The 14,110-nt window shown below is 52.8% G+C and overlaps 2 protein-coding genes across 2 annotated transcripts; both read left to right on the forward strand.

Annotated features, from left to right (window-relative positions):
- Positions 1 to 4,513: 4,513 nt before the first annotated feature.
- On the forward strand, positions 4,514 to 11,843 carry LOC123931530 (IgGFc-binding protein-like). Its single transcript, XM_045988790.1, has 5 exons — positions 4,514 to 4,974; positions 5,238 to 5,437; positions 7,251 to 7,646; positions 11,185 to 11,474; positions 11,598 to 11,843. The coding sequence occupies exons 1-5, from the start codon at positions 4,536 to 4,538 to the stop codon at positions 11,641 to 11,643; spliced, it is 1,371 nt and encodes a 456-aa protein (XP_045844746.1). The 5' UTR covers positions 4,514 to 4,535; the 3' UTR covers positions 11,644 to 11,843.
- Positions 11,844 to 12,085: 242 nt separating this feature from the next.
- On the forward strand, positions 12,086 to 13,199 carry SDHAF1 (succinate dehydrogenase complex assembly factor 1). The gene is given in 2 exon segments (XM_045988902.1): positions 12,086 to 12,523; positions 12,526 to 13,199. Coding segments are annotated over 2 exon segments (354 nt in total). The 5' UTR covers positions 12,086 to 12,198; the 3' UTR covers positions 12,555 to 13,199.
- The last annotated feature ends 911 nt before the right edge of the window (positions 13,200 to 14,110 follow it).

Genomic DNA, 14,110 nt, shown 5'->3' on the forward strand with positions numbered 1-14,110 from the left:
CTTCCTTTCAAGCTACCTCCCTTTTCAGCTTTCCTCCCTTCCTCCACAGCCGGACCAGACTGTCCTCATCAAGAATTGCTCCTCCTCCTGTACCTGCCAGCTAGGGGAGGGTGTGGCCTGTGTCCCCTTCAGCTGCCCTATGCAGGAGGTCTGTGGCATCACAGATGGAGTCCTAAGCTGCCGTTTGCAAGGTGCCTGGGGCTGTGGTCTGGGGGGTCAGAGATTGGGGCATGACTCCTAAGTCCTGGGAAGGAGAGGACTGGTGATCCAGACCCCTGGGACTCATAAGTGCCTGATCTTCTCTCTCCCCCGCAGCCACCTTGGGCCCTGCCCCGAGCTCTGTGGCCCCACCACTGGTTCTCCCACCTTCCCCACCCCTGCTCCCCAGCCCCAGTCCCCAGTGCCCAGAAAGCTCCCACTTTGTTCCATGTGGCTCTGCATGCCCAGCCACCTGTGCCAACCCTGCAGCCCCAGAACACTGTCACCACCCCTGTGCTCCAACCTGCCAGTGCCTCCCTGGCTACTTGCTGCTAGGGGACAGATGCGTGCCCCGAGCCCACTGCCCCTGCTTCCTGCACCAAGGCCAGACTTTCTGGACAGACAACTGTACTCAGCAATGTCACTGCCCGACCCTTGGGGCCCTGGTGAGCAAGCCTCCCCAGTGTTGGCCTGACAAGTGCAATGGTCACTGTAAGGCCTCCATAGGTGGCTGGTACCACTGCCTGTTAGTGCCGTCCCCACCCAGTCCCACTGTCGTGGAGAAGTCACTGGTCTGTTCTGCCACTGGAGACTTCCACTTCCACACATTTGGAGGAGCCCACTATGAATTCCCTGGCTCTTGTGTCTACCGCCTGGCGGGTCTCTGTGGCCCAGCCCATGCCAACCTTGAGCCCTTCAGTCTGGATTTGACCCCATTGCTGCGGCCACGTGGCTGGACCAAGGCCCTGACCCTCTTAGCCTGTGGCCTGAGGCTGGACATGAGTCCAAAAGATCTCAACCACATCCGGGTGAGTTTTCAAAGGCTCCAGATCAAACTACTATCCCTCACCATCCTTACTACCCATAGGTAACCTGCAGTGACCCCTCTTCATTGACTCTCACGGGTCCTCAAAGATGTCCTCCAATTTCCTCATGGTCCATTGACTTGCCTGTTGACCCCTTCCCACAGACCCTCTATTTGAGATTCCTTTTACCTTTGAGTTTCCTATTACCTTCCCAGTAACCCTCCACTGAGTCCTCAGTTGACTCCCCTTTAACCAAAGACAGCCTTGATCTTCCCATTGACCTTCCTTTTCTCCCCCATCTAATATCCCACAAACCCTTCACTACCCCTCCCAAAATGATCCCACTACTATTACATTGACGTGCGCATTAACCCTATTTACTGTCCTCCTAACCTCACCCCACACCCCATAGGTATGTACTCCTGTCTTTGTGGGTTTTCTTTTTTTAAGATATAATTTATTTTATATGACAGAGCTCACAAGTAGGCAGAGAGCAAGAGGGGAAAGCAGGCTCCCTGCTGAGCAGAGATCCCGATGCAGGACTCAACCCCAGGACCCCCAGATAATGACCAGAGCCGAAGGCAAAGCCTTAACCACTGAACCACCCAGGCGCCCCCCCAACTGTGCCTGTCTTTGATTCTTAGTCTCACCATTTGAGTCTTCCTTAGACTGTCCCATTAAAATTCATTGACTCCACCCCCTTTTACCCACCAACTGAGTCTCCCCATTGCCACCCAAAGCCACAGAAGCATTCTCTTGATCCTCAGTACTCTTTGTATTTGTCTATCCACTTCCTTCATTATCCCTCTTCTTGATCCTCCCATTGATCCCTTACTGACTCCTCCCTACTGAATTTCTAATTATTCTTTTTACCCTTTGTTGATCTCCCATGGATCCCTCATTAACTTTTAATTAATCATTCCACCATTGACCCCCCCCACCACATACATACACACATGGAATCCTTTACTGACCCTCCATTTAGCCTTCACTGATGGTCCATTGAATCTCCCTATGATTCATAATGACTATCCCTGTTAACCAATGTTTCCCCTTGATCCTTCTCTGATCCTTTATTGACATTCCCAAGAATTTCTACTGACAGTCACTATATCCCTCCCCCGCTGTTCTTGCCACCTGCATGCCCTCCCTGTAGGTGGATGGAATTCTGGAATCACTGCCCTTCTTTCATGGCCACTGCCTCCGTGCCTACTACCAAGGCCACCAGCTCTGCGTAGACACGGACTTCGGCCTCTCCCTGACTTATGATTGGGACAGCCTGGCACGTGTAACGCTGCCGAGGCTCTATGGACCCTACCTATGTGGGCTGTGTGGCCAACACAGTCCGGGCAGCCCCACCGTGCAGGTGCCTGACACCTGGAAGGTGGCAGAAGTGCCTGGTTGTGGCCCATTCTGCGGTCCCCTCTGTCCCGGCCCCTGCCCAGAAGCCAAGCGCACTGGATTCGCTGGAGACGCCTACTGTGGGCTGCTGACGGCGGCCGAGGGTCCCTTCGGGCCATGCTACACCTCGCTGGACCCGCTCCCGTTCATGGACAACTGCCTGCACGATGTGTGTCGCCACTACGGCGCTCGTCACATTGTCTGCCGAGCCCTGACGGCCTACACTGTCGCCTGTCAGGCTCTGGGCGTGCACCTGCGGCCCTGGAGGACGCCTGACTTCTGTCGTGAGTGCGCAGGTCTTGGCAGAGATAGTGGGTTAGCCTTTGGGACACCAGGGCACCAACGCAGGAGGACCAATGGAGAAGTTCAAGTCTGGGTGGGTGGAGCCAGGTGCAGAAGGGTGGGACTTGGAGAGGAGTTAGACCTGGAGGGACAGCAGTTTATTAACGAGCTCTTTCTTCCTGTCTTTTGTGCCTGTCTCATTCTCACTGTCTCTGTCTCCTCGGTGCTTCTCTGTGCCTCCCTGTCTCTACCTCGCCTTCCCATTCTCTGTTCCTCGTTCTCTCTCCCCGCCGTGTTGCTCTCCACGCCCCCCCCCCGCCCCGGCCCCCCACCCTCCGTCTCCGTCTTCCCGTCTGTTCCTCCCTCCTGCCCTACCCCTTTCTCCCACCCTCGCTATTTCTTCCCCGCGTCTCTCCATCTCTTTCCCCTCGCTCGGCCCCCACAAAACTCCGCCTCCCGGCCGCCCTCTCCAGCCTTGCGCTGTCCGCCGCACTCGCACTACGAGCTGTGTGGCCCGTGCTGCCCCTCCACGTGCGCGGGCCCGGAGAGCTGCTCGGGCCGCGGCGCCGGCGGCAGCCGCTGCTGTGAGGGCTGCGTGTGCGACGCGGGCTTCGTGCTGAGCGGCGCCGCCTGCGTGCCTGCGGCCAAGTGCGGCTGCCTCCGCGCCGGCCGCTACCGAGCTCTGGGCGCCGCGTGGTACCCCGGGCCCGGCTGCACACGCCGATGCCATTGCGGCCCGGGCGACGCGGTGACGTGCGGGCCGCGGCCGTGCCGGCGCGGGCGAGTGTGCGGTCTGCGCGGAGGCGAGCGCCGGTGCTTGCCCGAAGGACGAGGCAGCTGCGCCCTCGCCGGGCCCGCGCACGTGCTCGCCTTCGATGGCCGCGTCCTCACGTTGCCCCCGCCCGCGCCCTTCCCTTCTGGGCCCTGCCTCCACCTGCTGGCCCGCAGCGGAAGCCAGGGGCCCTGTCGCTTCAGCCTAGACGCGGCCCGCGATGGGGCCGGGCTGCTCAGCCTGCACCTCAACATCTCCGGGCACCACCTGCAGCTACACCGCTCCCTTGTCGGCGTCATCACGGTATGTGTCCGCTCGGCTGCGCCCACGCCCCGCCCTCTCCCTCCTTGAAGTGCCCCAGTTTCCCCCACCATATGTAAAATGGGCGTGTCTGCCCCTCAAGGCTTACGAGATGGTGCGAGTATGTGACAAGGTAGGAGCATTGCCTGGAACGCAGCAATGGCTCAGGAAAGCATAGCTGTTAGATATCCTTTGTAACCTCTTACCCGGGACTGGAGAAAATCAGTCCTTGAGGATTATTTCAGTAAACTGGAGCGTCTCTCTGTGGTCCAGGAAAGCCCTGGAGGATATGATGGGCAGCAAGTCCTGGGAGAGCTCACATCCTCTAGGGAAACACATGATAAGTAAATAAATAAATAAGTAAAATAAGTAGTACATCCGGTCATGGGTATAAGAACTACAAAGATAAATAAAACAAGGGAGAGAGAGAGAGAGAGAGTACAAGAACCGAGTAAAGAGGTTTAACATTTAAATAAGGTGATGGGGAAGACCCCACTGAGAAAGTAACATTCGAGTCAAGATCTGAAGGAAGGGAGCGGAGGGGGTCCATGTGGACATCCGGGAAGCAGCAAACCAGGCAGAGGGAATGCAGAGTTCAAAGGTCAGGGAAGTGGCATGGGAGCAGGCTCAGCCTTCACAGCCCCGTTTCTGACCCCTTTCCTCCACAGGTGGATGGTGAGCACTGCCCGCTGCCCTGGGTATTGGCAGAGGGCAGGGCCTGGGCCACTTTGGAGGGCCGCCATGTAGTGGTGTACACAGCCTGTGGGCTACATCTCATGTATGACTGGGACAGCCAGATGCGCCTGACTGTACCTTCCACCTTCCATGGCCAGCTGGTGGGGATCTGTGGGGCCTTTGGTGGCAAAGTTGGCCCCCTTGACCTACCTCCAGACAAAAGGTCCTGGCCCAAGGGCCTGGTCACTAACCCCTGCCCACTGCCCCAGCCCAATCTTGACTTTAGCATCAGCTGCCCCACGCAACGCGCCCAGATCGTCAATGCTCCTGAACTATGTAGACTTCTACAGGCACCTGATGGTCCCTTTGGCCGCTGCCTGGACCATATCAGCCCCAAGCCTTTCCTCAGGATTTGTCTGCAAGACATATGTCATACCCAAGGCCAGCACCTCGGTCTCTGTGATGCCCTCACAGCCTATACCGCAGCCTGTCAGGAAGCTGGCATCCCTGTGACACTCTGGAGGGGCCCCAAGCTTTGCCGTGAGTGCTCTGGGTGGGTCTGGAATGCATCTGGGGCAGGTTGCAGGCAGCAGGAGGAACCCCTTCTGATGGGGATCAGAGATGCCAGGACACAGATGGAATAAGTAGAGTGTGGTGGGTAGGGCATCTGAGGGAAAGATAACTATAATTGCAAAGGTGTGAAGGTTAGAAAACATCAGTGGGAAGCTAGCAACAGGAAGAGGCAACAGGATTGGAAAGGTAAACTTGAATCCTAAGCATGGGCCTTTGCCATCTGCCTGCAGCCATGGCTTGTCCACCCCGAAGCCACTACAGCATCTGCGCACGGACCTGTGATGGTGGCTGTGTCGAGCCTACCAGCCCTGCACACTGTTCTACCCAGTGTTATGAGGGCTGCGAGTGTGACCCTGGACTCATTTTTGATGGCACAGACTGTGTGTCTCAGGACCACTGTGGCTGTTTTCACAGCGGACGCTACATCCCTGTAAGAGAGGTCCCCAGGCATGGGCGGGTGGATGCAGAGTTTCCCATACCTCATCATAAAATATTCCTTGGACCACACTATATCAATCAGCACTTGCAGTTGTAATTGCTAGAAAATGAGGCCAATACAAGGATATATCTACCTTTAATTGTTTAAATTTGAGGCCTTCAGGCATGGCTGGATTCAGGGGCTCAAATGATGTCACTAGGACTCAAGTTTCTTTCTGTCTTCCATCCCTGCCTTTTCTTTTTTCTATGTTGGCTTCCATATGAAGTAGACTCTAGGTCCAAATGCTATTACAGAGGCTCAAAATTGCAGTGGCGTAAACTCAATGGAAGCTTATTTCTCTCATGTATAGTCCAAGAATAACCAGTTTGGTTCCTCCAAGTCAGAGACATAGGCTCCTTCTATCATGTGGTTCTGCCTCTTCTGTAGTATTGCAATCATTTGCTCCCAACCACATCTACAGTCATGCAAGTTGGCCAAGAAAAAAGAGGAGAGCGAACGTCGGCCTCCTCTCTTTAAGGGCATTACCCAGAAGTAGGACATACCACTTCTGTTCGCATCCCATTGGCCAGAACTTCACAGAAGGGCCCCATCTGGCTGCAGAGGAGGCTGGAAGATGTCTTTTACAGGTGGACCTGAGTCCAGCTATAAATATTAATTCTGGGGAAGAAATGGAGAATGGATATTTGAGGACACGCATAGCCTCATTCTCCAACCACTTCTGAATGTAGGGTATGGTGGTCTCCTCTTGCTCCAAGTTTATGATGTACATTTAGCCATCTCAGTGGAAAGACAGGCTTCTCTCTCAGTAGTTACAGCAGAAGTCCCAGTGCTGACTCCTGTTGTCCCAGTGTAGGTCATTTGCCTATTCCTAAGCCGATCACAGAAGCAGAGAGATGGGGTACTCTGATCTGTCTCTGACTGGCCAGGCCTGGGACATGTGCCCAGAGCTGAAGCCAGAGCATAGATATATCATCTGGGAAACCCCCCAGGCTGAAAATGGGGCTAGTTCCCCAAAGAAAGTGGAAGGCTGTTACCAGAAGACCATGGATGGACCCCCAGCAAGCAAAGCATTCCCTTCAAGGTTTTGCAGCTTTTAAGAGTCCATTCAGAAGAAAGGACCCCCCAGGATGGCTGACATAGTTGTCTGGAGATTAGGGGTTACTGGATAGGAAAAAACATGAAGGTTTAAACCCCAGACCACCCTGGAAATGAAGAGATGCCCCCACCGAGAGGAACAAGGCATAAGGGCTGATAGATCTGCCATTGTGTTTCCACTCCACACTGGCACTGACGCTAGCCACACATCAGCATTTGCAGGGAGCTCTTAAGGCTTTTCACACACCACTGAAAAGCGGGGGGCGGGGGTCGTCCTAGATTAAGAGAGACTTAAAAACCACCATGGTCAAATGCAGTACACAAGGCTTGATTAGATCCTAATTCAAAAAATGTCGTTAATAGATATTTAGAGAGACAGTTTACAGAAACTCATCAAACTTTTTTATTTTTGCCCTCTCATAGAGAAAAAATATCTCAATGGATTTTTTTTAGTTTGTATTTGTCTTCTTAGGAGGTTGAGCATCTTTTCAAATGCGTAAGAAACATTTGTATTTCCTTTTCTACTCACTTTCTGAATAGCCTCTGCCCATGTTTTTAGACTGACTTACTGGTCTTTTTTTTATTTCTAGGAACTCTTTATATATGAGGGAACTTAGTCCTTCATGATGTATGTTTTACACATATGCTTTATTTGTTGATATTCCTAATGGTTATTTGAATCCGATTTTGAGTCTGTCTGTCTCTGCAGGTTGGGGAAGCTCTGGTCCTACCTGGCTGCCAGGAACGCTGCATGTGCTTGCGTGGTCAAGGCCTCCAGTGCCAGCCCCTTTCCTGCCCACAGGGCACAGGCTGCATCCTGGATGGGGGTGTGCGGTCCTGTGAAACTGGGGAGGGTGCTACATGCCACCTCGAGCCGGGGGGCCACTTCACCACCTTTGATGGCTTTAGTGGGCTCACACCCATGCCTGTTACATCCTGTGCCTATGATATAGCCACAGTGGTGGGTTCCAGGACTGAGGATCCTGACTGGTTCCGTGTCATTGCTGACTTCCTGCCCTGTCCTGGCTGCACTACTCGCAAACCACGAGTGATCATCAGCTTCAGGGATGGCTGTGCAGCTGTGGGAACCAATCAAGAAATATGGGTAAGGGACTTCCTCAATTCTAGCCAAGACTCTTTTGTAACCTGGCACTGATCCCTGGGGCCTTTGGATCCTTCAGTGGCCTTCCATAGCCTTTTGACATAGAACTGTCCCATCACCCTGATCTCATATTGACCTCCATTGGCTAAATGTCTTTGTCCTGATCTTCCATGACCCTCTAGACCCCACATAAACATCACCTTGGAGTTCTCAGGACCCACTGACTCCCCCTTAATTCAAGTTCTGCTGAACTCCTGGCAACCACTGACTGAGGGATCAGAGCTCTAATGGGGGAAGCCCAGGCAGAATGATTAGGGCTGGGATGGGGAAACCGCAGGGAAACAGTGGAAGCCCAGAAGAGGCACCCTCAGTTTAGAAGACCAGTGAAGGAAAGTGACAAATGAGCTGAGACCTGATGTTAGGTTGGGGAAGAGAGCAGGGAGGGTATTACAGAACAAGGTCAGGGAAAAGGAGGGACCATATTTGGGGAGTAGTGGTAAAAATCAACTATTGAGTGTAAAATAGCCCACTAAATGTCCATGGACTTAGGACCAGGGAGGTCGTTAGTGACTTAAGAAATCACGGCAGAGGAATGTCTGGATGACTCAGGTCATGATCCCGGGATCCTGGGATTGAGTCCCACATCGGGCTCCCTGCTGAGCCCGCTTCTCCCTCTGCCTCTGCGTGTGTCTCTCATGAATAAATAAAATCTTTTAAAAAAAATCACAGCAGGGGGCTAGCTCCTGGATTGCAGGTGTGAGGAATAGCAGGAACAGACATCTCTCTTGACAAGTTGCAAACTCCCCTTGTCGAAGAGATGAGAATAGAGCTAAGCCAGGAAGAGGCAGAGGGCAAGAACTGATTTACTGCTGGGATTTTGTGATGGGAGAAACTCAGGGATGTTTAAGTGCTGATGGGAAGAAGTCAGACAAGGAGAGGTTGGAAATCCAGCAGAGAGAGGTGCCAGGGAGGAGGACACCTGGCTCTCCTAAGGAACACAGAAGCAAGGGAGCAGTAAAACTGGGCAGGCAAAATGGATAGTACTTATAAGAGGAAAAGGAACCTGAAACCCCATGCTGAGAAGCAGAACACAGCCATGCGGTGGAGGCTAATTATAAATGGGAAGATGGTCCAGCAAGAGAACACCTGGGGCATCTGCCATAAGCTGGCAGGTAAGCTAAGCCAGAGCCTTTAGTTAAAGCATCGAGACCCTGATTGTGTGTCTCCTAACCTTCTAATGTAACTATGGAGGAGTGAGTGACTCAACCTCTCGATACCTCAGTTTGCTCAACCACAAAAAAAAACAGTACTTACCACATAGTGTAGCCGTGAGGATTCCTGGAAAGTATGTGGCATATACTAAGGGCTGGGTAAGTAGAAACTGTGACTGTTCTTTGGGGCACCTGGCTGGCTCAGTCTGAAGAGCTTGAAACTCTTGATCTTGGGGTCATGAGTTCGAGCCCCACTTTGGGTGTAGAGATTACTTTAAAGTAAATAAACTTAGGGACACCTGGGTGATTCAGTTGGTTAAGCAGCTGCCCTTGGCTCAGTTCATGATCTCAGGGACCTGGGATAGAGCCCCAGGTCAGGCTCCCTGCTTTTCCCTCTCCATCTACCCCTCCCCCTGCTTGTGGTTGCACTCTCTCTCTCAAATAAATCAAATCTTAAAAAAAAAAAAAAGCAAATAAACTTAAAAAACATTTTTTTTTAAAGCTGTGATTGCTCTTGCAACCACTTTTATATTATTAATGGAGAGACGGTTAAGATGGTTAAGAACACAGGTTGAGGGGCGCCTGGGTGGCTCAGTTGGGAAGCCTGCCTCTCCCCTGCTTGTGGTCCCACTCTCGCTGTGTCTCTCAGTCAAATAAATAAATTCTTTAAAAAAAAAAAAAAAAAGAACACAGGTCATGAAATCAGGCCCTTTGGTTCAAAACTGCTCTGCCAGTTACCAGCTATGTGAGTCTGAGCAAGCTGTGTTAATTCTCTGGGCCTCAGGTTTCTAATCAGTAAAAGGCAAGAGGCACATAGGCATACAGTACGGATCTACTTTATCAGAATGTTAGTGAGGATTTACTATCAGTTAAATGCTTTAATATTGGGTGCCTGGGTGGCTCCTTGGGTTGGGTACCTGCGATCAGCTCACGTCATGATCCCAGGACTCCCTTATCCGGTTTCCCGCTTGGCTGGGGGGAGGGGGTCTGCTTCTCCCTCTAACCCTCCCCGTCTCTCCGACTTTCTCTCACTCTCTCTCAAATAAATAAAATCCTTCAAAAAATAAATACTTTAGGGATGCCTGGGTGGCTCCATCAGTTAAGCGGGTGCCTTCGGCTTAGGTCATAATCCCAGGGTCCTGGGATTGAGTCTCATACATCAGGCTTCTTGCTCAGCGGGAAGCCTGCTTCTCCCTCTTCCCCTCCCCTGGCTCACGTGAGGCGTTCTTCCTCTCTCTCTGTCAAATAAATAAATAAAATCTTTAAAAAATGAATAAAATATAAATTAGGTGACAATATGTTTAAATATCAATTGTATCATATACTGCAATGTACTGTCTTACATTATCTTATAAAATAAATAAACATTAGAGCACTTGGAATAATGCCTGGCACAGAGTATGCGTAAACAGTTACTAGATTATGAAGACACAGGTGAGAGAGATGCGACAGCTTCCTAAGGCTTTTTGTTCTCTAAAACTCCGTTTTAGGAAAGAGTTTATTATGGAAAATTTCAAGCATCACAGGAGAAGATATTTGTGTTATAAAACCCTGTTACAGTTACAAATATTTTGCCATTCTTTTTTTTTTTTTTTTTTTTTTTTAATAGAGCAACCACCTCTAGTTAAAGGACAATGACTTGTCAGTGGCCTCCTTGGATCATGATAGTCAAAGCCTACTTCTTTTTTTTTTTTTTTTAAGATTTCATTTATTTATTTGACAGAGAGAGAGATCACAAGTAGGCAGAGAGGCAGGCAGACAGAGAGAGAGGAGGAAGCAGGCTCCCTGCTGAGCAGAGAGCCCGACGCGGGGCTCGGTCCCAGGACCCTGAGATCATGACCCGAGCCGAAGGCAGCAGCTTAATCCACTGAGCCACCCAGGCGCCCCTATTTTGCCATTCTTGCTTGCCTCTTTTCCTCCCACTCTTTTTGCTTTGTTCGTGCTGGAGGATTTTTAAAGGAAATCCCAGACCTTATTCCTCTAGCGAAGACCTGGATATGCATTTCTTTTTTTTTTTTTTTTTTTTTTTTTTTTGTACAAGATTTTATTTACTTGACAGAAAGAGATCACAAGTAGGCAGAGAGGCAGGCAGAGAGAGAGAGAGGGAAGCAGGCCCCCTGTAGAGCAGAGAGCCCGATGCGGGACTCGATCCCAGGACCCTGAGATCATGACCTGAGCCGAAGGCAGCGGCTTAACCCACTGAGCCACCCAGGCGCCCCAGGATATGCATTTCTGATAGAGACACGCGGCAGGATTCGCTGTGGTTTCTGAGCCGCACCTTGGAATTCAAACTCTAATCCCCGCCCCTGACCCGCCTCCCCAATCTACAGGTGAACGGACAACCTGCGCGGCTCCCAGTCCAAGTGTGCAGGGGCGTGGTCGCACGCTGGGCTGAGGGCTCCCAGGTTGTCATCGAGAGGTCCCCCACGCTGCGGGTGCTGGTGGGGCCGGAAGGGGCCGTGGCCCTACGGGCCTCCCCCGCACTCCAAGGACGCCTCCGAGCAGCCTGCGGGGACTACAACGGAATTGCAGCAGACGACCTGATACTCCCAGGAGGACTCCGCGGTGCCAGCCTAACCGACGTGTTCCAGGCGTGCCGGGCTCGGGGCTTCAACAACTGGTGAGGACTTTCCCTTCTCCTGCCCTGGTACTTGACTCACATCCGCAGAGGGCGCGATTAGCGCAACCCTGCGCCCTAGGCAGTCTTTGGACATTCGGAGCTCACGCCTCTCTCATCCCACAGCACGGAGAAGCGTGTTACTCCAGCCGTGACACAACACTTCGCCTGACGCCGTCCCTCTGTGTGTCCCCGTGGCTTGGACCTCCTGACACACACCTGCCCCTGGGATGGGAACCCACGGACCTCCCCGAGATTGTTTTAATAAATAACATGACCAAATCTGCTTGTGCCTATAACTTCTTCCCAGTGCCCCCGCGCCCTGGGGGACACAAAGATTCCAACCTCTAGTTTCCCCGTCTCCCAGGACCCCAAGATTAAGGTCGGAATCCTGTCTCCACCCGACTCAAAATCTGAGTTGGAGCGCCTGACGCCCCCCCCCCCCCCCCCCCCCCCCCCCCCCGCTTCGTGTTCCCAAACTCGCAGTCCTCTCAAGGACACAGATTCTTTGCGGGTTAGGCCTATGAACCAGCAACTCCGCCCCTGAGCCGCAACATTATGACGTAACTGCATCGACAGCCAATGGGAGAGCGAAGCAGGAGGCGGAAGTTTTGGAGTGCGCGGGCCGGAAGTTCCCGTTGCCCGGCACAGCCGCTTTTCTGAAAGGTACCGCTGCGAGGCTGTTTGTGGGAAGTTACCTTCGTGCGCCCTTAGTCCATCTGCTGCCATGAGCCGCCCCAGCCGGCTGCAGAGGCAAGTTTTGAGCTTGTACCGCGAGCTGCTGCGCGCTGGGCGCGGGAAGCCGGGCGCCGAGGCGCGAGTGCGGGCAGAGTTCCGGCAGCACGCCTGCTTGCCGCGCTCCGACGTGCTGCGAATCGAGTATCTGTACCGCCGCGGGCGGCGCCAGCTGCAGCTGTTACGCTCCGGCCACGCCACGGCCATGGGTGCCTTCGTGCGCCTGCGGGGTCCAACCGAGGAGTCCAGCGGCGCGGGGGCCCCAGGGACCCAGCCTGACAATGCTGGTGGTCCGAGGAACCCCCTCAACAGCACGGGTCACCAGAGAACCCTCTCGATGGGCGGTGACAGGCCGAGCAGCTCACCCGGTAGCACAGGGGAACGAGGACCCGCCTGACTGAGTGGGGGAACCGGGGAACCCGTCTGACGGAGGGTGAGATGTCTTGAGAAGACCAGCTGGGTGGATTGGGGGTGTCGGAGAGCCCTCCTAGCGACGTGGGGTCCTAGAAACCCCCATGATGGATGCTGAGAGATTCCGACCTTGCCCAATCCATGATAACGGGTCGAACTTCCCCATTAGGGTTTGGGGCGGCTTGGTTGCCGGCTGGCTGAACTGTGACAAGCTGAGAGCTACTTATCTGAACGCTTGGGGAGCCAGGACGCCCGCCATCGGACAGAAAGAAGAGACACCCTTCTCTTGACCCCGGGCTCCCCTCTCTTGTATGTAACTCTGAGAAGAGCAGAGTTTTTGCTGAGAAGTTTGGGAAGATACCCTGATGGATGGTGAGAAGCCCCGAATCCCCCTTTGGAAAACTTTCTTCCCATTAATTGCGGCAGACTAGGATCTGGGAGGAAGGGGCTGGGATATTTTACCCCCATCTGATCAACTAAAGACCCCTCAAGACCTATACTTGGTGATTCTAAAGGGGAACCCTGACTCCTCTGCCCTTCTCTCAGGACTGTTGAACAAAAAGAATAAAATCGGGGCTGTGATTACTTTCCTGTTGGTGGTCTTAAAGATTTCATATGTTTGGAGATTTTTGAAAGGGCCCTCACCAAGAAGTGACCCTCTGGGAGGAATAGGTGTGGAGAGCCGTCTCTTCCTCTCTGGAGCCCTCTAGACTAGCAGATTGGTTGAAAGCAGCCTAGTTCTTGCTCCTGGGCAGCTCCTTGAGACCCCAAAGAAACCCCAGTTGACTCCTTCATAGAAGGTAAGGAGGTAGAGAAAATGGTGGAGCTGAGGAGGCCTGGCTGCTAACCCCTGAGGCAGTACTAGGGACCTCAAACGTGGTTAAAGAGTCCAGCCTCAGCTACAAGTGAGGATTTTTGTCAGCAAGGCCCTGGGGCAGGGGCAGGGGGCAGTGGGGATGGACCCATAAACCCCAGGCATACTTCCTCCATATCCCTGTATTAATCTTCCCTAGACATTCTCTGGGGTACTGCACTTTGCAGCACTGAGCTCTGTTCCCATCTATGTCAGTTACGTAAGTGGAAAGCAGATGAATTCTTAGCAAATGCTGTTGGGAAGAGGAGGAGACCCTTAGGAAGGGAACCCAGACTTCCGACTAAAGAGAGGATAGACAGAGGAGAAACATGACTCTGCTCTAATCCCCATGAGGGTCGCAGGTGCACAAAGAGTTATAAAATGGAGTTGAAATTTGAAGAGTTATAAGGAGTTTCCCAGATGGTAGGGTTGGGCTTCTAAGCGGGAGGACCAGTGTGGGCAAAGTTCTGGAGGGGACAAAGGGCAGAAATGCAGGATTCCAGCTGGGGCTTGGAGTGCCCCAGAGCACAGGCTGTGTGGTCTGCACATATGACTTCTGCTTCAGCTATCTCGGCTTGCTCATCTCTCTCCAGCCTCAGTTTTTTGTTTTTGCTTTTCCATCTGGGTGTTCTTGTTAATC

This window comes from Meles meles, chromosome 19, assembly GCF_922984935.1.
Source record: "Meles meles chromosome 19, mMelMel3.1 paternal haplotype, whole genome shotgun sequence".
Classification (NCBI taxonomy): domain Eukaryota; kingdom Metazoa; phylum Chordata; class Mammalia; order Carnivora; family Mustelidae; genus Meles; species Meles meles.